Raw genomic sequence first — 25,548 nt, 5'->3', positions numbered from 1 at the left:
TAAAATCAAACTATTAATTGATATTTACCACATACGTAACGATTTATTAAATAGAAACATAGCTAATAATGGTGTTTTAATATCTAATTATCGTTCTGGCGTGGTCTGGTAGTTTGACCCGGAAGTGCACGTGCTATCCAATCGAGGTTGACCACGAGTACTGTCAACTTGGTCTATAACCGTGAGATGTTCTGGAGTAAACGCTGAGGTGTCTTTGCATCAGAGATGAGTGGGTTAACGCAGCCGATACAAATATTTCATACCGTATCCCTCTTCATCTTTACTCTTGATCTCCTTAGAGATGGTGAGTACAAAATTTGTCAGTTGCTATTTGAAATTTGTAAATCGAAAAACATTGCCATTTCCATACCTCTTAAACAGTAAGTACTACGTGTGCTTTAATCATTTGGTGTAATCTGTATGTGTGGATAACATGTATATTTTTTCATCGTTCTCTTTGATTTTCTATGAAGAATTATTTTGATTTTTGTTTGGGTTTATGAAATACTTAGATCTTAGTAGATCTTATTATTTCTTATTTTTTAGAAAGTAATATTGAATAGATTTATATTGTTTTGGACATGTTGGAATAAAACATAATAATAATAAATTTACAAATAGTTTCAGTAATTATTGGTCGCTGTATTGTGTAGAATGTTTGATAATTCATACTAAACTGTCAAAAGTATCATTAATAGTAATACCCAGCCAATTGATGATAGTTTATAAGTCTTTCATGAACATTGTCATACAAACTGCAATGTTATTATGTAATGTAAGGTTTTGAATCCTGGCTTATCAAGCTCTGTTCCATGTTCAGACTAACTACATGAGTAATATTATCTTATTGGACATCTTTAAAACAGTGAACATTTAAGATTTTAGCATCATCTCTGTTAAAAGTTTTGTTGTAAAGTTTGAACATTTGACAATATAATGGACATTTTATTATTAATGTAATATATTTAATGTCCATGACTATTATATATCGATGACAATGGTTCCATCATTCCTGAAGAGATATGAACAACAGGGTTCGAATCCCGGTTCGCCCCAATTATGTTTCTAGGTTTGTCAGCACCATACCCGTGCTAGTGGGTTTCACCGAAGTGGTAAACGTCTGAGACCTGCATCACTTCGGGCTTTCCTCCCACATTAAGCTGACACGCAGCGATATAACTGGAATACTGTTAAAAGCGGTGTTAAACCAAACTCACTCACTCACTCACTGAAGAGATATGAATAACAGGAGGAGGTTAACTAATAGGATATATTGGGCTCTGGGTATCTCAATCATTACAGGGCTGGGAAGGGATCTAAATTTATTAATGAAAGAAATTAGTCGTTGCCCGAACAGCTTCAAGAAAATGCCTGTCATGTAGTAGTAGTAGTAGTAGTAGTAGTAGTAGTAATAATGTAGTAGTAGTGATAATGTAGTAGTAGTAATAATGTAGTAGTAGTAGTAGTAGTAGTAAGATTTTCAGGGAAATTGTGTTTCACGGGGCATTCACAATGATATTTTAGTGTATCCTTTAGAATTTAAGCATCTGAAGTGAAGAATTGTGATTAATTAAAAATAGGTTATTTGAAACGTCTTTTATTCTTGCAATCGTGTGACCTTCAATGGTTCATTTCATTCACTAGTCATTGCAGTTAACCTGAAATTGCAAGTCCATCAAGCACATGAGTTTTCAGTGCTACAATGAAATTGTTATTGTGCCCAGTAGCTGTAGTCCATCATCAGTCTTGGTACATGCCATATTGTATGATGTTTATCACTGCACTCAGTAATAATCAGCCTGAACGACAGTGGCCAGGACCATCCGTACTATCCATTTATAGATATTGTGAACAAGGCCATCAAGGTACGATGACAAGCAATCATCCAAGTCACCAAGTCTGACCACATCATTCATTTGGTCTCCTTGTAGTCATACAACAAGTCTAGGTTGCCGAGGACCAGTTCAAATGTGCCATTCCTCTCCTCTTGGAAGACTGTTTGTTGTTTAACGCCGCACTCAGCAATAAGCCAGCTACATGACGGCGGTCTGTAAATAATCAAGTCTGAACCAGACAATCCAGCGATTGACATCGTGAGCATCGATCCACGCAATTGGGATACCTCTTGAAAGTGATAAGGTTGATGCAAGAATGTTGACATTATAAATTATAGCTGTGAATAGTCACTACTTTTGCAAATGTTTTCTACAAAAATCTAAGAAAAATTAATGTTTCCTGGCTTGCTTGGTAAAGACAGTGCAGTAAAACCTAATGACTTTGTGTATGTGGCATAGATTGACCCTCTCCTCTACATGACATTGAAAGTTTAAGTCCCCTGGGGAGATTAATTTGCCTTGCTGTTAAGCTGGTAGTTCAGCAGTCACATGTCCTCCACATGTTCCCACTCAGATAGGCCTGGCACAGTCAGACAGCTGCTGTTATGTTCATCTCTGCAGATTAACATGTGATATCATTTAGTTTGGCCAGATTATAAAGATTTGAAACATTTATTATTTGTGGAATTATTTATGATTCATACTGAAGTGCTCTTGGCAGGCAAATTTGTGATATTGCTAAAAATATTCTTATTTTTGTAAATGCTAAAGAATTAGAATTTTTTTATTTCATATTGGGAAGTAGTACTGTGATTTACTGCAAACTTGGGACCAAATATTAGCCTATATGAGCAATTCTAGATAAATCCTTCTCGTTTATCTTCATTGTGTATTTACTGTTATGAAATTTCACCCCTTAAGATCCGGGTTAGAAAGGGCAATCTTTTTCAATTGATCTCCCTTCACTAGCCCGCTAGGTGCGCTGACCCAGACTGTCCAAGACTGCCTTTGAAATAATATCTTGTTAACTTGCTAAACATTTTTACATGAACATGTACATTATCACAAAATGTCAAATTGACATCTGCAGATGTTTCAGAATAATTCTGCATTTATAGATATTTGATACTGTCCATTGAAACGTGATGGCCAACATGCGACTGACAATTAACAGATATTTTTACAGTAGTCGTGTTACTCCAAGCGAATGATGCAGCATCTGTCGCACACAATCACTTTTTTTTTTTTTTGTAGTTGAATCCTGCACTTAGCAATATTCTAGCTATATGACGGCGGTCTGTAAATAATCAAGTCTGGACCAGACAATCCAGTGATTGACATCATGAGCATCGATCCATGCAATTGGGATCATTGACATTCATCAACCAAGTCAGGGAATCTGACCACCCGATCCCGTTGGGTTGCTGAAGACCTATTCTACCCCGCATCTTCATGGGTCGCACACACTCACACTCAAAAGAATTTTCATGATTTGTTTTTGATGTTAAGGTCATGTTAAGTCCAGTTTTTGTATAGCTATTTATGCAACAGACAGGTTAAGCTATTCCAGCTTCTGCACAATTCTTATCAACCTTTTTTTTGCTGCCCTGACTGATGGTCGTCCCCTAATTATCATTACCTGGTGTGTGTACCAAGTCAATCCCCATGGTAAACCATGTTTATCACTGTCAAAATATCATGCGATCTGTATAATATAAAGTGATTGATCTATATGTCTAGTCCTATTTCTTCTCCTAGTTAAGGGGTGGCCTGGTGGTTAAGGCGCTTGCATGTCAAGTCAAAAAGCCCTGGTCTCAGTTTCCGACATGGATACAATCTCTGGTGTCCACTCACTCACTCACTCACTCACGTAATCAATAAAACGCTTAACATTTTCACAGCTAGCAGTTCTGTTAGAGCTGTATATTGCTGTCTACTGCAAAAAATCCTACATTTAATGACAGTCATAAGAATAGTAACCATGGTAACTATTTGATTTTGCAGGTGTGGAGGGATCATCCAATGAGGTTCAGGAACATCTGGAGATGGGCAAGAAGCTGCTAGCAGCAGGACAGCTAGCAGACGCACTGTCACACTACCATGCAGCCGTGGGTGAGTCGGGCCACCATCTTGGATTTCTCCTCAAAACCTGACCCAACACTATTCCAACACTTACATTTGTAGAGAACTTAGCAAATAAATAATGTGCTATCATATGCCACAGTCAACCACTGGAAATCACTGAAAGGTATACTGTTTCCTATTCCTGTATGTGTCGAGGGGTGGTCGGGTAGCCTAGTGGTTAAACATGTTTAAGCGTTCGCTCGTCATGCCGAAGACCCCGGGTTCAATTCCCGACATGGGTACAATGTGTGAAGCCCATTTCTGGTGTCCCCTGCCGCAATATTTCATGAATATTTTCAAATGTTGCAACCAGTGTCTGAATTCTTACTTTCTGAGCCGAAAAGATGTTGTTAGTTCAATCTCATTAAAATCAGATCTTCATTCTCACTACCGATATGAGGATATCCCACAATTATGGGGCACGTCAGAACGACCTTTCGAGAACTTTGACCAACCAATGGAATGACCGCCAAGAAGTCGTCATTATCAAATCAGAAAACAGCTTTCTCATGCTTTACGGCACTAGTTTCAAACTGGTAAAACATATTTTGACAAATTCTCGGTTAAAATATTGAAACTTAACTGAAGAACATTCTGGAAAGGCAAATAGATGGCCTAGATTGTATGGATTCAGTTGTAAATCCTGTAACTGTTGTTCAGAATACCCCGTGTTAAAGTTTTCAAGGTTGCCTGATTAGAAAACACATTCCGACTGTCATGTACATGATCTGGTAAGCAATGGTCTGATTGATAGAATGAAAAGTCGTTGTGACGTGACCAAAAATGTGTTGTCGTCAGATCCTAATTTAACGGTAGCGAGAACTAATTAGATTGTTGTTAGACTTTTCTTAGCAATTCAGAACATGAAATCTATAGGTGTGTACAATATCATCAGTGTAGGTCATTTTTTAACAGAACTCAAAAGGTGCTTTACGTATCATTTTCATAATTGTCTTTTGAAAACAGTACTCAAAGTGTATTTCATGAATCATTGTGCTTCATCCTTTTTATATGAAATTTGAAATTCTTTTGGAAAAAGTCACTTGCAATCTTAAAAATTGTTTTGAACGCAACTCATTCTGGTATCATTGTCATGTTTCTCTGATTACAACTGCTTGAATTATCTTATTTCTTCTGTCTTTCCAGAGGGTGACCCTAGTAACTATTTGACATATTTCCGAAGAGCTACAGTATATCTCGCCCTTGGCAAGTCTAGATCAGCTTTACCTGACCTTGATAAGGTCATAGAGCTACGGCCAGATTTCACAGCTGTAAGTAAAGTGGCTTTTCTTTGTATTGGGGAAAGCATGTGCTTATCAGAAAGAAGCTAAACCACTTACCATATTTGACATAATAGGCACCCCACTCTAATAAGCGATATTTGCGAATATATTAGCTAGTGAACAATCCCAATCAGCACCCCTTGTGATTGATCAATGTACACTAATACACACTCGTGTGTTATATGCACCCTTAATTATGGGCAAATAAATTATGGAAAAATATGTCTGTCGTATATAAACATTTCAGGCTGTCAGCATAAACTACGAAATTTATCCTTAACTCTGTTTTTTTTACCAAAATAATATTTTAACAAGAGCCCCCTATTTCTAAATTTGAGAGCGCCCTGGGCGCTTATTACGTCAAATACGGTAGTAGTGATACCATTGTCATGCAGAAGTTTCATAATTAAATTTCAACTGAACAACTTTTGTCTTCAACATTATGACATCATACCATTAAGTTATGTGCAGGCGCCCAGCAAGTAAGATTGACGGTATGGATCCAGTTGTGAGGCTTGTCGACTTGTTTGATTGTGGGTCACCGTACCCTGATGACATTGCTCATTATATCAATCACTAGTTTGTCTTGACCAGACAAGATTATTTATAGTCAACCTTCATATTGCTGAGAGCAGCTGTAATGAATAAACACATCAAATACCAGCAACATCTCACAGCTCGCTGCAAAAACATTCAGCCAGAGGACACAAGTATGCAACTCAATGGTCCACTTAGACTTCAGCTCAGGCAGGAGTAACAATATGTTAATCCTGCCAATTGCAAGAGTGAATATTGACGATCATGCAGTTATTGTATGTGGCCCAACTGATACAATACTGTGTACAATGATGAAGTGCTATACGTATTTCTCTGACAACACCCAGTCGTCTAAGGCGCCGCAATTCACTGTGCAGAGTTGCATCCCTTGGGCACACCAGAAACATTTGATTGTGGGTTCAAATTCCGGTTCGCCCCGATTATGTTTCTAGGTTTGTCGGCACCATACCCGTGCTTGTGGGTTTCACCAAAGTGTAAACATCTGAGACCTGCATCACTTCGGGCATTCCTCCCGAATTAAGCTGACACGTCATGATATAACTGGAATACTGTTAAAAGCGGTGTTAAACCCAACTTACTCGCTCGCTCACTCACTCACTCACTCACTCTCACAACACAAAATCTATGTCTCTCAGTGAAATGACTGAATTATTTGAAAGGTCTAATGTATTTAAATGTGGTTGTGTTCTTTTGTTATATTTGTTTATTTGTTTTGCAGGCCAGGCTACAGAGAGGAAATGTTTTATTAAAACAAGGAAAATTAGATGATGCTTTGGATGATTATGAGAGTGTGGTGAGTAGATTCAAGATAATATGGATATTTCTGAATATGTCACCTTATCTTTGTCGAAAAAATTCAAAGTATAGTCTGAAATGAAAATCGCCATTTTGAAACTAGTACCGTAAAGCTTGAGAAAGCTGCTTTCTGATTGGCTAGTGTAGACTTTATGTTTGTCATTTCATTGATCGGTCAAAATACAAGAAAGGTGACGTGTAATGGAATGTCCTCGGATCTATGTGTAGCAGTAGCGAGAACCCTCATCTCATTAACATCAGATCTTAGTTCTCGCTATCGCTAAACAAAGATCCAAGGACATCCCATTAAGGGTCACGTCAGACCCTTTCATCCAACCAATCAGAACATCGCTTACCCGATCATGAAAGTGACTGTCAGAATGTGATTTCTAATCATGGAACCACGAAATATTTCATACAATCTAGGCTATCTATAAGCCATTCCAGAATGTTAATTTTTTTAATCGAGAATGCGTCAAAATATGTTTCAAAGCGTAGTCGCCAGTTTGAAACTAGTGTCGTAAAGCTCGAGAAAGCCTTCTGATTGGCTAATGTTGATTTCTTGTCAGTCATTTTATTGGTCGGTCAAAATTCACGAAAAGTCGTTCTGACGTGACCGTAGTGGGATGTCCTCCGATCTTTGTTTAGCGGTTACGAAAACTAAGATCTAATTTTAATGAGATTGAGCGAGAACCAAGATCTATGTTTAATGAGATTGAAATTGTGACAGGTTGTCAGGCTCTGTAACATGGTTGATTGCGTGTTACGTACCTGTAGTGATGTTCATTACATGCACTAAGGGTTTCTCTGGCTCAAACAAAGTATGTTGTTCGAAAAAAAATTCAAAACTTGGAGTGGCACCATCTGTCTAATTATAAATTATAGATCCCATTTTGAATGTTTTTTTGTTTTTTTTTTGTTGATATTAGTTTGGTGCAACATACAATAGACTAATCAAAACTTGCACAGATCCATAAGCAGGTAATAATATATCATCTGATTAACATCAGACCCATGAATATTCAGGTTAGAATTGGTCTTCAGCTATCCATGCTTGTCATAAGAGGCGACTAACAGGCAGTCGGGCTCGCTTAATTGGTTGATGCATGTCATCATGTCCCAGTTTTGTGGATCGATGCTCATGTTATCAATCACTGGATTGTCTGGTCCAGACTCGAATATTTACAGACCGGCGTCGTATAGCTGGAATATTGCTGAGTGTGGCATTAACCAACCAACAAACAAACAAGCAATAACATCATTTTCTGGTTTCCAGGCTGAGAAAGACCCCGACAATGAGGAGGCAGTGAAACAGATTGAACTGATCCAACCATTGGAAGAGGATATCCATCAGGCCAAAGAATTTTATAAACATGCTCACTTTAAGGAGGCGATTGACCTGTTATCTCGGGCTATAGAGGTGAGTGACCTTCCTTTGTTGCTTGTCCTCATCTAACTGACCAAGTGTTGTGAATGTCTTGTTTGATAAGTATACTTCTCAACATATACCGTATTAGACCTAATAAGCGCCCAGGGCGCTCTCAAAATTAAAAATAGGGGGCTGTTATTAGAATATTATATATTTTTTAACTTATCCTGCATTACTCCGTATTGCATTTACTGCTGTCTTTGACAGAGTGACGAACTGTGTGAGATCCAGCTGCTGAAGAATTTGTCCCAACCAGCTCAGGAGGCAGCGCCCTCTCACAGTCGGCACGTGACCCGGAAGTCATGACGTCACACAAAAACACATAACTGCTTTGTCACCTCCACGGACGGACGTACTGTGTATCCCTTGTGGAAATTAAAGCTTATTATTTGTTTTTTATATTTTGCGTGTTTCTACATTCATTATATGCTGCTACATTGTTACCTGTTCTGGGCCGTGACCTTAGGGTCTTCCCATTCGTAAATTGTAACGTTTATCGCTCGTCTGTGGCTCACGTCACAGTAATTTACGGGCGCAATGTTGTTCCCGCCATTTTGTTTTCTTTCCCGCCATTTTGGCCATTCACCACGTGGCCACGTAATGTCGTGTTCTGCGTTTTGAATTCTCTCTTTGGCTTGGGTAATACATTACATTTATGTATGTTGTTTTGGTGTGCTTAAAGCCTTGCCTTTTCGCTACCTCTCAGCGTAATTGTTTCTTCTCATAAACTTCAATATAATACGAAGTTTTTGAGTTACATTATGTCTCCCGTACTCTGTGGTTTTGCCACATGGTTACGTGTTTGCACATGGTTATGTGTTTGCTTAAAGCTATGCTTTTTCGCTACCTTTTAGCGTCATTGTTTGATCTCATAAACTTCATTGAAATACAAAGTTTCTGAATCACATTATGCTTCCCATACTTTGTGATTGGCCACATGGTTATGTGTTTGCTTAAAGCTATGCTTTTTCGCTACCTTTTAGCGTCATTGTTTGATCTCATAAACTTCATTGAAATACAAAGTTTCTGAATCACATTATGCTTCCCGCACTTTGTGGCTTTGCCACATAGTTATGTTTTGCTTAAATTCCAGATTTTCTGCCTCGCTGCACTTGTTGCCGCGGGAACAAATCTGGTCGGGGCCGCCCCTTTCTGCCGTGATTGTACGACGCCCTGTACTTTCACAAGGCAGTGCCGATGTTGCAGTCATTCGTCGCTGTGATCCTTCAGCTCATGCGAGTATCCAGGACACACCTCGCTCAACGTGCTCGTCGACCCCCACCTACGTTGACGGCAGCAGCGCTCAGCGAGCTTCGCAAGTGCTCCCAGCACCAACGGCGGCTCCCAACGTAGAGTCTGCCTCCCATGGCACGACATACGACCGTTCACGGTCTCCTACTCCACCGACGGCTCCAGCGCTCCCAACGTAGAGTCTGCCTCCCCTGGCACGACATACGACCGTTCACGGTCTCCAACACCACCACATCAACGCTGATGTCTCCGGCGCCCCCGGCGCCTCTGATGTCCCTGCGCTCCCGGCGCTCCCGGCGCTCCCGGCGCTCCCGGCGCTTCCCGGCGCTTCCCGGCGCCTCCGATGTCCCGGCGCTCCCGGCGCCTCCGGCGCCTCTGATGTCTCGGCGCCTCGTGCGCTCCCGGCGCTCCCGGCGCTCCCGGCGCTCCCTCCGGCGCCTCTGATGTCTCGGCGCCTCGTGCGCTCCCGGCGCTCCCGGCGCTCCCGGCGCTCCCGGCGCTCCCGGCGCTCCCTCCGGCGCCTCCGATGTCCTGGCGCTCCAGGCGCCTCCGGCGCCTCTGATGTCTCGGCGCCTCGTGCGCTCCCGGCGCTCCCGGCGCCTCTGATGTCTCGGCGCCTCGTGCGCTCCCGGCGCCTCCGGCGCCTCCGATGTCTCGGCGCTCCCGGCGCTCCCTCCGGCGCCTCCGATGTCCTGGCGCTCCCGGCGCCTCTGATGTCTCGGCGCCTCGTGCGCTCCCGGCGCTCCCGGCGCCTCTGATGTCTCGGCGCCTCGTGCGCTCCCGGCGCCTCCGGCGCCTCTGATGTCCCGGCGCTCCCGGCGCCTCTGATGTCTCGGCGCCTCGTGCGCTCCCGGCGCCTCTGATGTCTCGGCGCCTCGTGCATTCCCGGCGCCTCTGATGTCTCCGCGCTCCGGCGCCTCCGCATCCTCTGATGTCTTCGGCGCTCCCGGCGCCTCTAAGGTCTTTGATCTCATGATCTTCGACGCCTCTAATGTCTCTGGCGCCTCTGACTACTCCGGCGCCTCAAGAGTTACGGAAGAAGCGCCTATGATATATCCGGCGCCTAAGATGACCTCCGGCGCCCAGATCAACAAGCTTTATCAAGCTCAGATCAACGAGCCGACTATCTGATCTTCTACTGCGGCTTAAGGGGCACCATCGGCAATCGCCTCCCCGGCGCCCCAGCCCTCTTCTCTTGCTGCCGTCTCATAACTCGTCACACGGAGAAGCATGGTGAAACAACTGTCGCCGCTCCTGTCGATACTCTCCCGTCGGTCTTCGGGATCGTGACTATCGTTCTACTTCCTGGGTGGAATCTTTTCAACCAATAGACAGTTGGTCTGATTCAACTTGCCCACTGAGACGTTATCCATAATCCCGTCGTTTAAAGCGCTATGATTCCGGAGAGATGACCTGCGGGTTTCCATCGAAACAGAGCGTCATGTGAACTGCGTCTGTATCAGATTCGACGACGACATCCACTTACAAAGAGTTTACTTCGTCGACATCGCCGACACCAACGCTGTTCTACCCTACCCTAGTGCCAGCGTTCCTGAAAGAGACTCTTCCTCGGCGCTCACCGGGTTTTCCACGACGCCCATGGGGTTCCGTGTTTTATCGCAAAACTCGGGTACACCACTTGATCGTCTCTCACGCAGTTCATTGAGGATTGTCTGTGTGTGGAGTTTGCACCTCAGTTCCGACTCCAAGGCGGTTTTCTCGGCTACTGCGCAGTGTGATTTACATGTCACGTGTCAAGTACTCGGACTGTCAACAACTCCGACCGGAATTAGGTCAACTTACCATGGCAAGGGGTGCCATGTATTTCTACAGATTGGTTTCCATGTCTACCTGTACGCTTGGTGCTACCACTCAACCAGGCGCCTGTCGCAGTCCATCCATGCACGGATGTTGGAAACAATAGACCTCCTCTACCAACACGGCTGTCACGAGGAACCTTGTTTCATCAACCCTTCGCTGTAAGAACGATAGCGCCTATAGGCGTTCAAGGGATGGAAAAGATCGCCTTCCTTCGTCCGGTTTGATCTTTTCGACTACGACACCTTCCTATCTTCCGCCTTGACTACCGGACACAGTGTCGATTTGATACTTAAAGTCCCTCGGCCGTCCCACTGACCCCTGTTGCATACTGCCTCGTATCGTGTTGTCGTCTTCCATCGTCACCTCGATATAAGAACAGGAGTACTTATACGCCGCTTCAGGGATGAAAACGATCTCATTACTTCGTGCAATGGCCATATTGCCTCGACTTCCTACTACCCGGTTACGTCGATGCCCCGGCGGTCGATTGTGAAGCTGGTTTACTTCGTCTACTTGAGGTTGGCTCGCAGGCGATCACACCTTTTTCCGAATCGTACCGACGGTACGCAATCGCAGACCCCTGTTGCTGACTACCTCCCCTGCCACCTTGTCAGTGGCTAGTGGCCCACACCAGCCCACATTGTGACCACCTGTGATCCAGAGATCAACACCATTGGCACAGCAACAGCCTCGAGATAAAGGCTTATCCAGGACGTCGCTTGCTGACAGTGCTTTCTCGGTCACGCCCTGTTGATCGTGTCCACTGACGACGTCACCGTAGTGTGGTGTTTGCGGACCCAGAGTACTCGCCCCTCTCCCGGCGCTACAAACTCGACCGGCGCCCCCGAGAATCACCATCTTCGGCGTTCCAGGCGCCTCAAGCTCCCCGACGCCTCACGCTCTCCGGCGCCTCGGGCCAGAATATGTCAAACGGTCGACACCCCAACCCTAGATCTGTTTGCCTCATATCTGAATGTGGCCAGCTGTCGTCTTCCATTCCACCTGTGCCGGATACGACCGCTGTGGCAGTCGAAGCCTTCCATCGTTCCTGAGAAGGATTACGCGTGTACGCTTTTCCGACTCCGGTTCTCCCTCCCATGGTTCTTCAGAGATCCAGGCCACTCGACCCCTGCCATTGACTTTGGTCTCGCCTTATTGGTCAGCCAGAAGTTGGGTTATCGACCTCCGAAACATACCCAGAGACAACCCCTGGAACTTCCGGTGTGCTCCATCCACACGGTCTGTTGCCACACCCTCATACCCGCATGTTATCGTCTGCACGCCTGACACACCTGCAGAAAGCCAAGGGCTATTCGGCTTGAGCGACCAAGGCTATTGCTTCAGCCCACCGTCCATCTACAGGGGGACTGTATGCTGATAAATGATGCTTGTTCCAGGCATTTTGTTCTGACAAACACCAGGATCCGATGACAGCGTCACCGCAGATCCTGGATCAGTTCCTTCTGTACTTGCGTAGCACCCGTCGGTTGAAGGGCTTACCACCCCCACACACCTGGTCGCCATCTACTCCGTTCTGGCCATCCCGGACGATCGGAGAAAGACGAAAATTCCCGACCTACGGGCCTGGCTGCGCTCGTTCAGTCTTGAAGACCTGAAGGCCAAGTTCGGACCGCCTGCGTTGGATCTGAATGTGGTCTTCAACGCCCTTCGAACCACTCCCCTCGTCTTCCTTCTACGACCTTAAGTAGAAGACGGGTGTTTCTACTGGTTTTGACTACTGCCGCTCGAGTCCATGTACAGCACGCCCTCGACGTCTCCCGTGCCCGGTTCGAATGCGGTACCCAGGGCGCCGTTCATCATGGACCGTACTGGGACGTCAGCGTAAAGACTCAACTCCCAGGACAGCCTGATAGATCATTCCTTGTCCCCTCCCCCCTCGTCCAGTGTGGGTGCCGAGGATGAGGATGAGCGTCATTATGCCCAGTAAGGGCACTGAAGGTTATTCTACGATCTAAAGACTGCCGCAAGTCTAGGAAACACCTTTTTCTGCCGGTCTTCCCTTCGTCGCAGTCGTTGGTCAGCCGGAATACTTTTCCCTGTGGCTCCGGACGGTCATCCTTAAAGCTTATGAGCCGCCGGATTGGACCCTCCCCCCAAAGGCTATCACCTGAAATAAAATGAGATCAGGGCGATCGTATTTACACTGGTTCTTCACGGTATACTGTTCCATCCAGTCGTTCAGGGAAGCCTGTTCGTGGCGATCGGACACCGCCTTCACCAACCACTACTTCCGTGATGTAGCCTTGAAAGTTGTCGCCGGCGTTCACAGTTTTGGTCCCTGGTTGTAGCCCAACAGGTCATCTATCTCCGACGCCACTGATTCTCCGATACCCTGAGCGGGGCCCGTCGACCTCTCTGGTGTTTATCACCCCAGACGAGACGGATCTCTTGCGTTCCGCATTCGCTCTTAGGTCAGTTTTAGTTTTGGGTTACCCGACTCATTCTATTGCTGTCACCTATCCGGGTTTTACTTTTTGCATCAACTCTCGTTTCCTGACGACAGGAATGGTAGTAGAAGTGGACACCGGCGCCGACGCCAACGCCGCTGCTTCTCTGATACCTGAGCGGTGCCCGTCGACCTCACCGGTGTTCCTTGCCTCCAGCCTAGAGGGCTATCCTGCGTTTCGCATTCGCTCTTGGGATTGGTCGTAGATTTTGCCGCCGACGCCGCTGATTCTTCGATTCCCCGAGCGGGGCCCGTCGAACTCTCTGGTGTTTATCGCCTCAGATTAGAGGGCTCTACTGCGTTTCGCTTTCGCTCTTCGGTAAGTTATATATTTTGGCAACACGCCTCATTGTATTTCGGTTACCTATTCGGGCGTTTCGTTTTTGCATCGACTCTTGTTTCCTGAAGACAGGAATGGTCGTAGATGTTCCGGTCATCACTTGTATGCGGTGCGGATTCATCGGACCTTGACGAGGGTTTAATATGGTTCACATCTGCAGGTATGCCCACCGGCCATGCCGTCTGATAAAGATGCAATACGGAGTAATGCAGGATAAGTTAAAAAATTTAGTAAAATCTAAATATTTTTTACATTTGTATACTTATCCTGCATTACGAAGTCTAAGTGCCCTCCCTTTCGCTACGCTACCTCCCCACGAAGTTTCAGATGTTATGTTTAAAGCAGTTATGTGTTTTTGTGTGACGTCATGACTTCCGGGTCACGTGCCGACTGTGAGAGGGCGCTGCCTCCTGAGCTGGTTGGGACAAATTCTTCAGCAGCTGGATCTCACACAGTTCGTCACTCTGTCAAAGACAGCAGTAAATGCAATACGGAGTAATGCAGGATAAGTATACAAATGTAAAAAATATTTAGATTTTACTAATTTTGGGGGAAAAAGAGTTGAAAGATAAATTTCGTGGTTTATGCTGACAGCCTGAAATGTTTATATGCGACAGGTAAATTTTTCAAGAATTTAATTGCCCATAATTAAGGGTGTATATAACACGTATTATACGCGAATAAATAAGTCTTTTGTACATTGATCAATGGGAAGGGGTGCTAATTGGGATTGTTTACTAGCCAATATATTAGCAAATATCGCTGTGGGTGCTTATTAGAGCGGGGCGCTTATTACGTCGAATACGGTACTAAGTACAAAAATCTTCAGTTAAAATTGTGGTCCTCCCCACCTGTTGTTCAACTGTTGATCTGTTGCTATGTTCTAGATCTGCCCCTGGGACCCGGAGTTACGTGAGATCCGAGCGGAGTGCTACATTGCCGAGGGGGACCTGTTCAAGGCCACCGGAGACATTCGCCCCACCACCAAACTGAGGCCAGACAATACCAAGGGATATTATAAACTTAGCAAACTGTACTACAACATGGGCGAATCCGAGGAATCTCTGACGTGAGTGCTTGCTGGCCTTTTACAGAGGACTGCCTCCGTGGTCTAGTGGTAGAGTGTCCGCCCAGAGAGCGGAAGGTCCAGGGTTCGATCCCAAGCCGCGTCATACCAAAAGACGTTTAAAGATGGTACTTGTTGTTACCCTGTCTGGCGCTCAGCATTAAGGGGCTAAAACAAGGACTGGTCGGCTCGGAGGCAGTATACTGTGTCTGAGTGGGGTATTCATGTTAAACTGCGGCATGGTATCTCAGTGAGCTAGCACTATAAATCGGCATCAGTCCGGACCAGTACAAGCAGCCACACACACACACATACACGTGCATGCACTTCGCTATATAAGTGCAATAATCTTGGACGCGACGTTAAACCCCATTTCACCTCACCTCACCTTTTACAGTGTTTGAAACTAAGGGGGATCCTTGAGCTCAGCTCCTATAGTATTTAGATCTAGGCAACCAGGAATCCTTTTTCATTACAGAAAACCTGTACAGCACCCTGTGACTTGATTTTGAAGACTAGGTGTGATATGGGTTGTTAAATAGTTGTTACTTAACTCAAGAGAAATAAGTATGAATAAGTATAACATGTTAATATGAACAAAATCCACGGTTGATCTTTTGTTGTGGTGCCATGGCCGAAACAGTTCCATGTAGCAGTACTGGCAACATGCACAGGACTGTGGTCCCATGGTACGGTACACATCCCACAGTGTCTACGTCATGGTGGGCTTGCTGCTGGGGGCTCTTTGTAGTTCCTGACCTTTTCTGGTTGAATTCAGAATTTGCACTCGCCAATGATCTAGAAACTCTAGAAAATCTGTTGTGGGACATATTGTTGATCATGTCTTCACATGTCACTTAATAATTAAGAAGGCATACACACCTGTTGGGCATCAAAATAGTGAAGATAAAGCACTATGAAAATTAATTCAAATAGATCATGTATTGCATTAGAATGTGGCTGACTATCTTCATTTTGTCTAAATACATAAGGGGCACGGGTGGCCCAGTCGTCTAAGGCGCCGCAATTACAGACTGTATGACTTTAAATACTTTAAAAAGCATAATCTGGAATGGAAGTGCAGTTTGAAACTGCTACCACAAAGCTTTAAAAAAGCTGCTTTCTTAGTGGTTAACGTTGACTTCCTGTTAGTCATTTCATTGGTCGGTCATAGTTCGTGATAGGTTCTTCAGACGTGACCTGTAATGGGATGTCCTCGGTGATAGCGAGAACTTGTATCTGATCTTATTGAGATTGAGGAAATCTAAGCATGTGATTAATCCTGTTAATTGTTTATTGTTAAGCAAGTTTATCTCTGCAGCCGTTGTAATATGCAGCTACCAGCCGACTCGTCTCGCATCAAAACTTGGTCAGATGACCACGGAGTACGCTGATCACTTTGTCAGATTAACGAGATAAATGAGTGATTTCAATAATTTGTTGCAAATTAGCTTTGTCGGAGTGGGAGACTGTCGGATTATCGGGTCTGAATAGCACTGATTTAATCAGTTCCCATCATTAGTGTCAGATAAAGCCGAGTGTTGCATTAACGAGACTTGACGGTACTGGCATCCACATACCCGATAAACATTTCATGGCATCCATCATACTTGCACTGTGGCATCTGAAATACCACTGGCTCTGCATCCGGCGTTCCAAAAGGGCTTTACAGAGAGGCCCCATGGCAGGCCAGAAACCAATGATCTTAGATTCAATTCCCAGATACTGTGTAAAAGTGATGTGAAGCCAAACCAACTGACTCACATTGTGCCCCTTGCCTTCTCCCCACAGGCAAATCCGTGAGTGCCTTAAGCTGGATCCTGACCACAAGGAATGCTTCAGCCACTACAAGAAGGTCAAGAAGCTGGTCAAGCAGATCGAGGCCGCCCAGACCTACAGCAACGAGGAGAATTTCGATGACTGTATAGACAAGGCCAAGTCTATGCTCAAGACGGAGCCCAATGTCCATCCCTACGTGCTCCGCGCTCACTCACATCTGTGTCATTGTCATTCCAAGGTCAGTTCTGGTAGTATTGTCTGGTGTTTAGGGGACTGGTCGTCTAAGGCGCCGTGATTCGCTGTGCAGGGTTACGTCCCCTGGGCACGCCAGAAACCTATGATTGTGGGTTCGAATCCCGGTTCGACCCAATTTATGTTTCTATGTTTGTCAGCACCATACTCGTGCTCATGGGTTTCACCAAAGTGGTAAACATCTGAGACCTGTATCACTTCGGGCTTTCCTCCCACATTAAGCTGACACGCCATGATGTAACTGGAATCCTGTTAAAAACGACCTTAGACCAGACTCACTCACTCGCTCTTGCTTTCCTTGAGGTGGAACATGAAATAGACTGCTGAACATAGATATTACTGTATTGTGTGGCCAAGGCATTAAACCAAGCAAGTCTTCCACACCGCAAAATTAGCTCTCTTTTTTTACAACCTGTAACACTAAAACTTAAACACTTACTTGTATTTGTTTGACTAATTTGGAACATGGCGCAGGTATACATGGTCAAATAATTCAGGGTCAGAATAATTCCTGTGGCTGTGGGGTAGCCAAGTGGTTTAAGCGTTTGCCCGGGTTTGACTCCCCCCATGGGTTCAATGTGTGACAAGCGGACCTATTCTAACCCGCAATACCCACAGACTCATGGCTCTAAGCTGACTAAAATGGATTATAGTTTATGATGAAAGATCTGTTTGATAGTGTGATGGTACCCTGACAATGTGTTTATGGTCCCATTATGAACCAGTTTTGTCAGCACCAGACTCTGTAATTTACCTGGCCCGTGAAGATTCCGGGGTAGATTAGGTCTTCAGCAACCCATGCTTGCCGTAAAAGGCGACTATGCTTGTCGTAAAAGGCGACTAACAGGATCGGGTGGTCCGGCTCGCTGACTTGGTTGATACATGTCATCGATCCCAATTGCGTGGATTGATGCTCATGCTGTCAATCACTGGATTGTCTGGTCCAGACTGGATTATTTACAGACCGCCGTCATATAGCTGGAGTATTGCTGAGTGAGACTGCTGTGATGTATGGCTGGTTGTAGCTTAAAATACCGTTCACTAGTTGATACCATGTGTGACTCTGGTGTTGGCAGGGGGGTCATGTGAGCGATGCTTTGATGATCTGCGAGGAAGTTCTGGAGTTGGACCCACAGAACATTGACGCCCTGGCAGACCGGGCGGAGGCACATATACTGAACGAAGACTTCCAGGCAGGTCAGTCCCATTGGATATTGCTGCAAATACTGCTAAATCTTGCTATATGATATTGACTCACTCACTGCACAATATAAATCTTACCTAGTCTTGAATGTACTTCATTGTTCAACCATCAAATGGTGGTATTTATGATGCGGGGACACGGGTGGCCCAGTCATCTAAGGCACCGTGATTCGCTGTGCAGAGTTGCGTCACCTGGGCACGCCAGAAACCTGATTGTGGGTTCAAATCCCGGTTCGCCCTGATTATGTTTCTAGGTTTGTCAGCACCATACCCGTGGGTTTCACCGAAGTGGTAAACGTCTGAGACCTGCATCACTTCGGGCTTTCCTCCCACATTAAGCTGACACGCCATGATATAACTGGAATACTGTTAATAGCGTTGATAAATCCAACTCACTCTTTATGATGCGGATTTTTCAGATTGTATCAAATTGATTGTGTAACTAAGAGAAGTCACAAATTTTGTTTGGAACATGCTTTAGTGACTGTCCAATCATAGTCTAAAAATAACTGTGTCAAACTGCAGGCTAAATATATGTTTTTTCTGAAGAACAAAGTCTGTCAAATGTGAATTACTGGTTTTCAGGCAAGTAGAAATGCTTCTTCTTTCATAGTCAGGAAGATCCACTTGGATTTACCTTTTCAGAAACTATGTGCTTGGCAGTAATGTTAGAGGATCATCTGAAAGCAAGCAGGACACAGTGTTTTTGGGTTCATAAGTAAAACCTTTTCCCGAGTCAAGAGGGTTAAAGTCCAGTTTCCACCCTTGCCGAACTAGGGTTCAAACAAAATGGTGGCGCCCAGTCAAGACGATTTTCTTGATAATCAAGATCTGTATTGTGATAAAACGAGTCTTACATCGCGAGTGCATCAAATCACGTGAGCACCTTGATTAAAAGCATGAAAAGATTTAGAAAATTTCTGTTGACAACGAGTTAGCGGTGCACATGCTTTGCAAATCCTGTAGTCGACCAAAATCTGCATGACACTTTACGAACCTGATTTCGATTTCTGTACGCGATTTTGATTGGACTATGCATACTCGTTTGTCCAGCCAAAATGTAACTCCATAATACCAGCCTAGTTCGGCAAGGGTGGAAACTGGACTTTTATAATCAGTTAACTCACTTGCCTCGGGAAGATGAAGTAAAAGAATGACATAATAAAGTTGCGTCATTTTTTTTCAGGATTTTCAAATACATCAGAAATTCTGAAAATAAAACTACACTAAAGAAATCATGCTAACTTTTGATTGCATGTTTCAGCCATCAACGACTACCAGGAGGCCGCTGGTATCGACGAGAACAACCGACGGATACAGGATGGCCTCAATAAAGCTCAGAAGATGCTCAAACAGTCCCAGAAACGGGACTACTATAAGATATTAGGGGTGAAAAGGTAGGAGGCCTGTATCTGTAGTTAGGATGTACACTGGACAGTTTATACCTACAAATAGTGTTGACTTGGCATACTATAACATGCACCAAATCCTTGTTACTGTGGTTACCACTGCCCTTTTGGCATGTGATCAGTCTGTCACTACTACTATTTTGTTTTCATTATTCTAATACTGTTGTATTTACATTTGCCCAGTTTTAATGTTGTGTTCCTCAATCCATTCTTTTCATCAGTCTGTTGTTTTCATCAATCCATTCTGGTCATCAGAACGTTGTGTTCATCAATCCCTTGTGTTCATCAATCCCTTGTGTTCATCAATCCGTTGGGTTCATCAAACTGTTGTGTGTATCAATCCGTTGTGTTCACCAATCCCTTGTGTTCATCAATCTGTTGTGTTCATCAATCCCTTGTGTTCACCAATCCCTTGTGTGTTCAGGACGGCCAGGAAGAAGGAAATACTGAAAGCCTACAGGAAACTGGCAATGGTGTGGCATCCGGACAAGTATCCTGAGGGAGATGATAAAAAGAAAGCAGAAAAGAAGTTCATAGATTTGGCAGCTGCAAAGGAAGTGCTCACTGATCCAGGTAGGATTATGGGTAATTCTAGGGGCAGCTATCATGTATCATGTCCCGGGTGAAAACAAAACTGAAATCTTCAGCAGTTTTACGTTCACATTTTCTATTAAACAGATGCTGTCAGGTTGAATATCTTGTGGTAAAATAGTAAAACGTCTTTTAAGGTGCAACCCCTTGCGTGTAATGAATATCAAGGGTACATTGTATTGTTCCTGTGTGTTCAGGGCCCTGCTACACAATATTCATCTGATGTTATTTGACCTTAATCTTCCATTCTCTTAATTTACATTTTACAAATGAAAATGTATCTAAAGCATTATTGGACAATGTGTTTAAAAGACAGTGTCTATACCATGTCTGTTTGGTGTTTGACAGAAAAGCGGCAGCGATACGACAATGGGGAAGACCCCCTGGACCCAGAGGAGCAGCATCAGCAAGGAAATCCATTCTTCCATCAGGGATTTAATCCATTCGGAGGCGGCGGCGGTGGAGGCGGCTATTCTTTCAAATTCCATTTCAATTGACCCCCAAAGAGGCCTAGATGCTATTTTATGCTCCACATTGTAAATTATACATTGGCCATTTGTATATTCTCCATTCTCATGGTTGCCATAGAAACATGGGGGAAAGAACTAAATTGTATGCAGGGTAAAAAACTCACTTGGTTATTAGGTGAACTGAAAAGGTTTTGTGAGAAGGGGAAAGTTTCCTTCAACTATATTTCACAACAAGATCAATCAACGAATAAGAAGTGACAGGCTAATCCAGTAACAAAGGGCCTCAACCGGGAGATTTTCTGGTTCAAAATGTGGTGCAATTTGTTGTTTTACTGACAAATTCCCCATTAATATTAATATCATAAATATGTTACTATCACCAAGAGTGGGCTGCATAACCAATGACTGAATAATCAATTTTTTTAATATTGATTGGACGACAGGTTGTTCTACAATGTGATATTGGTTGCACTTGCAGTAAAAGAAAAATTAGTTTGGACACGAAGCCCTTGCTCATTGGCAGCCTCAAAGTGGTAGTTGTGTAAGATTGGCATCACTTTGAGCTGTCCCCCCTCCTTAGGCTGACACTGTGACATTGCAGCTGTTTAGTCTGTATTAACCCACACGTGTACATTTCTGAAAAAAATATAGCACAAACTTGTGCGTAAAAAAATAGAAAAAATGTCAAGTTGTTTTGGCAATACCAGTATGAAGCAATACAAAGATTGCTAAGCAACAGTCTTTCTCGCCATGTTTCTGACAATGGCAAGGTCTCAAATCCCTGTATATATATAAGCATGGAAGGAAATGTGTGGATTGAATGGTTGAGAACACGGAGCTGTATTTATTTTCAAATCTGTTGGATATGTGAATCACTTGAAATAACATGTTTTCTCTGGTGCAATTCTAATTGTTGCTGATTTCTGTGTGGTGAATGATACTTTTGTGAGTTGTGTGCTTTCATGCAGATTTTTATGCGTATTAAGCAAGTATTGAAATACAGGAGGACATTTCTCCATTTGGACCTCCTTTCCTTTGTTTACTGGGAATATTCTGTATCACCACTGCCTGGGAGATCATTTGTTACAAAACATCTTATAGAATCTGTTGAACTATTTAGTTAGCATATCAATGAAATTATAATGCTTTGATAACGTATTGTAGCAATATTTTAAACCCCTGTTGCATATAGACTTGTAAATTACTCCCCTGGGCTCATGTGCACAAAGAAGTCTTAGCGTCATGACTTCAGTAAATAACATTTATGACGAACATGCTTATAACAAACTGATGGATATAACAAACTCTTTATTTTAGTCCCGGCCATTTGCTGAATATTTTATCAGATTTAATTGATGGATATAACGAACACACTTATAATGAACTGATGGATATAACGAACTGTTTTTTCGGTCCCAGTCATCGGCTGCATATTTTATCACATAAATTTGATGGACATAGCAAACACGCTTATAATGAGATAACGGATATAGTGACCTTACTTCGTGGTCCAGTGTGTCCTAGTCAACAATGTTTATGTTTATGATGAACCGTTAGTCTCTGAGCTGGTAACCTGTCATCAATCAGCCTATCAACAGACGCGTGGCCATGTTTGACTTTTCACAGCGGAAATAAACAATTGTAGGCAAGTAATTACATGGATAAAGTAATTACACCATGTCCTCAATTTACATGCTCAATTGACATAAGTAATACCCTTTGAACTGGATGTATTCTGTCTATGAAATGCCACGACTGGAGTAACATTATGGCGACACGTGAATTGACCCAAGATGTCTGACAGACGAAATGTTTATATGGTTAGAACGAAATAAAGTTAGTGGTCCCTGTGAGTTTGTTATAACCATAGTTCACTGTATCTTAGTATATGTTTGAGTAATGGGAGTTATGATCATTGTAGCGCTAAGATCGCTTTGTGCAAGTAGGCCAGCAGATAATACATCCAGACCTGTGGTGGCCAAGACATTCAAGCCACTGAAAGGGGGCCCGGGTGGCCCAGTTGTCTAAGGAGCCGCGATTCGCTGTGCAGAGTTGCGTCCCTTGGGCACGCCAGAAACCTATGATTGTGGATTCGAATCCAGGTTCACCCCGATTATGTTTCTAGGTTTGTCAGCACCATACCCGTGCTCCTGGGTTTCACCGAAGTGGTAAAAGTCTGAGACCTGCATCACTTCGGGCTTTCCTCCCACATTAAGCTGACACGCCGTGATATAACTGGAATACTGTTAAAAGCGGCGTTAAACCCAACCCACTCACTATAATCATCGTAGTGCATAGATCACTTTGTGCAAGTAGACAAGCAGATGATAATCAGTTTTGTACATCATTTAAAAGGCATGTACCAATTCCACATAAACAGTGTCATTTGCAGTTTCATTCATTAGATGTTCTCTGAAACTCGGGGCAGGAAATCCGTGTTGCTGGACTGATTGGATGGCCTCCACAGGTATCTTCATCTTTTGTAAATCGTCATAGGAATGTTGTCCGTGAATAATCTCCAGTTCTATCTAGCCAAGGTTTTGTATTGTAAGAACTGATTTGGATTAATTTCATATTTTGGGGCATAATATTATGATTCATAATGATTTTCATAAATGTTTTAGTTGAGGATAGACATTGCCGTTATTTTTATTTTATGCATCTGTTGATATTTTCTAAGAAAAAAATCAGTCTCACTGTCTCTGTATAGGATTTGAATAATTTTGTCATGTCATCACAAAATATATAATAAAATTAGATATTTCGAAATGATAATAAAATGTATTTTTAGATAATTCATTACTGCAAAGTGGCAGATAGTTTTCAGGCTGATACTTAATTATGTTTAGTTCATTACGAAGTATTGGTGAGTATGTCAGCTGTTAATTTTAAGCATTTGGTCAACTGTGACTTGCAGTGTTCCAATTAATCATTACATCTGTGTGTATGGACATGTCATGTTGTCTTGGTACCACTGTCATGGAGTTCTTAAAGCTGGCTATTTCCAAAACAGTGATGTAAAACACGAAGGTAGACGTTCCATGTTGTGTTTGGAAGATGTTGCGTGTTTGTTCTCTAAATTTATGGGCCATTTAAAAACCACATGAGAACACATTCCATTGTAGAAATTGCTACAGATATGTGTTGAGTACTTAATCCAGTACAACATTCAAAATCATTAATTACTTAGCTTCAACTGATCAGATTTGGCTCAGATTATCTTGATTTAGAAAATAATAATTTAAAAATGAGATGTGATGCCTTATACCATCACTTATGGAGTCACCCGGGGTATAATAGCTCTTCAGCAACCCATGCTTGCTGTAAAAGGCGACAATGCTTGTTGTAAGAGGCAACTAACAGGATCGGGTGGTCAGGCTCGGTGACTTGGTTGATGCTTGTCATCGATCCCAATTGCGTGGATTGATGCTCATGATATCAATCACTGGATTGTCTGGTCAAGACTTGATTATTCACAGACTGCCGTCATACAGCTGGAATATTGCTGAGTGCCGTGTTAAACAACAAACCAACCAACCACTAACAGAGTCATTACCAGTGATACCTTTGGTTTAGTTTGAATGATTATTCAAATCATTAATTTTGTTGATATCTGGCTTGCTTACTATGGTTATAAACAATCCTGTTTACCTATTGATGATGATGTCGAGTTAAGGGAAAGAGCTCGATTTAGATGCGGAAAAATCTTAAACATTTCATGACTTGTGTTTACTTGTTTTGAGTTTGAAATTTTAAGTGCACTTGTTAGGAAAGTTATATTTTGTTAAAAATTGCAAGCAAGGCTGTTTTTACAAAATGGATACTTGTACTGGGTCCTAATGTATGCATAAAGGATCTTAGTGATTGGTCTTGTTAATAATGCACACATGAAGAATCTTAGTGCAAGATTCAACTAAGGATGCAAATACATTAGGCCCTATTTTGGGCTCTCATATGCCAATGTTCACCAATTACCGTATTCGACGTAATAAGCGCCCACGGCGATATTTGCGAAGATATTGGCTAGTGAACAATCCCAATTAGCACCCCTTCCAATTGATCAATGTTCACAAGACTTATTTATTCGCGTATGATACGCATTCGTGTGTTATATGCAACCTTAATTATGGGCATTTAAATTAAGGAAAAATATATCTGTCGTACATGAACACAAAATTTATCTTTCAACTCTTTTTTTTTTTTTCACAACAATAATATTTTAATAAGAGCCCCCTATTTCTAATTTTGAGAGCGCCCTGGGCGCTTATTACGTGGAATACGGTACATTAAAAGTGATTGTGTTAAGGTGAGGATATTCAAGCAGCCTATGTGTGTTTTGTTTATCCATTCATGCCCTGAGTGAGAGGTGAGATTGTTCTGTGATGAAAGATGAGATATATCTCAGAATAAATGATTTCTTGTTGGTTAGACCTGATGTGGTGTTTTCTTTCACTGACAATATTTGTTGTTGTATACTCCCCCGGGAGTTGAGAAAAAAATGGAATGCACTCTAGGCCCAGTTGTTCAGAACCTGTTTATTTTAACATCAGGTTAACTCCTAACCAGCTTTTAAATATTTAACCTCACGTTAGTTAACCAGCCGTTAAATTACTGTTGCAGCATCAACAGAAAACCAGTAGGCCAGGCGTTATATATTTTTCGGACCCACAGACTCTAATTTTTTAGAAAATGTAAAAAAAATTAGATTTCCATATATATTTTTTCCCCGCCGATAGCCATGTAGTCAGTTAAAAATGTAAAAAAAAATCAGATTTCCATATATATTTTTTCCCCGCCGATAGCCATGTAGTCAGTTATTTTATTTGTTATCAGCACCTTTTAATAAAAAACATATGATATTACCCTTGTTAACTA

The 25,548-nt window shown here is 43.0% G+C and overlaps 1 protein-coding gene across 1 annotated transcript; it reads left to right on the top strand.

Annotated features, from left to right (window-relative positions):
• The first annotated feature begins 157 nt into the window (after window positions 1–157).
• Window positions 158–25,103, top strand: LOC139449139 (dnaJ homolog subfamily C member 3-like). Its single transcript, XM_071230622.1, has 11 exons — window positions 158–304; window positions 3,840–3,947; window positions 5,106–5,230; window positions 6,519–6,593; window positions 7,872–8,015; window positions 14,791–14,972; window positions 16,761–16,986; window positions 18,077–18,197; window positions 19,468–19,600; window positions 20,037–20,185; window positions 20,552–25,103. The coding sequence occupies exons 1-11, from the start codon at window positions 226–228 to the stop codon at window positions 20,698–20,700; spliced, it is 1,491 nt and encodes a 496-aa protein (XP_071086723.1). The 5' UTR covers window positions 158–225; the 3' UTR covers window positions 20,701–25,103.
• The last annotated feature ends 445 nt before the right edge of the window (window positions 25,104–25,548 follow it).

The sequence above is a fragment of the Haliotis cracherodii genome, unplaced genomic scaffold (genome assembly GCF_022045235.1).
Source record: "Haliotis cracherodii isolate W230 unplaced genomic scaffold, xgHalCrac1.p SCAF_7, whole genome shotgun sequence".
In the NCBI taxonomy this organism is placed as follows: Eukaryota; Metazoa; Mollusca; class Gastropoda; order Lepetellida; family Haliotidae; genus Haliotis; species Haliotis cracherodii.
The sequence above is the reverse complement of the archived record's forward strand: the minus strand, read 5'-3'. Positions and strand labels throughout refer to the sequence as shown.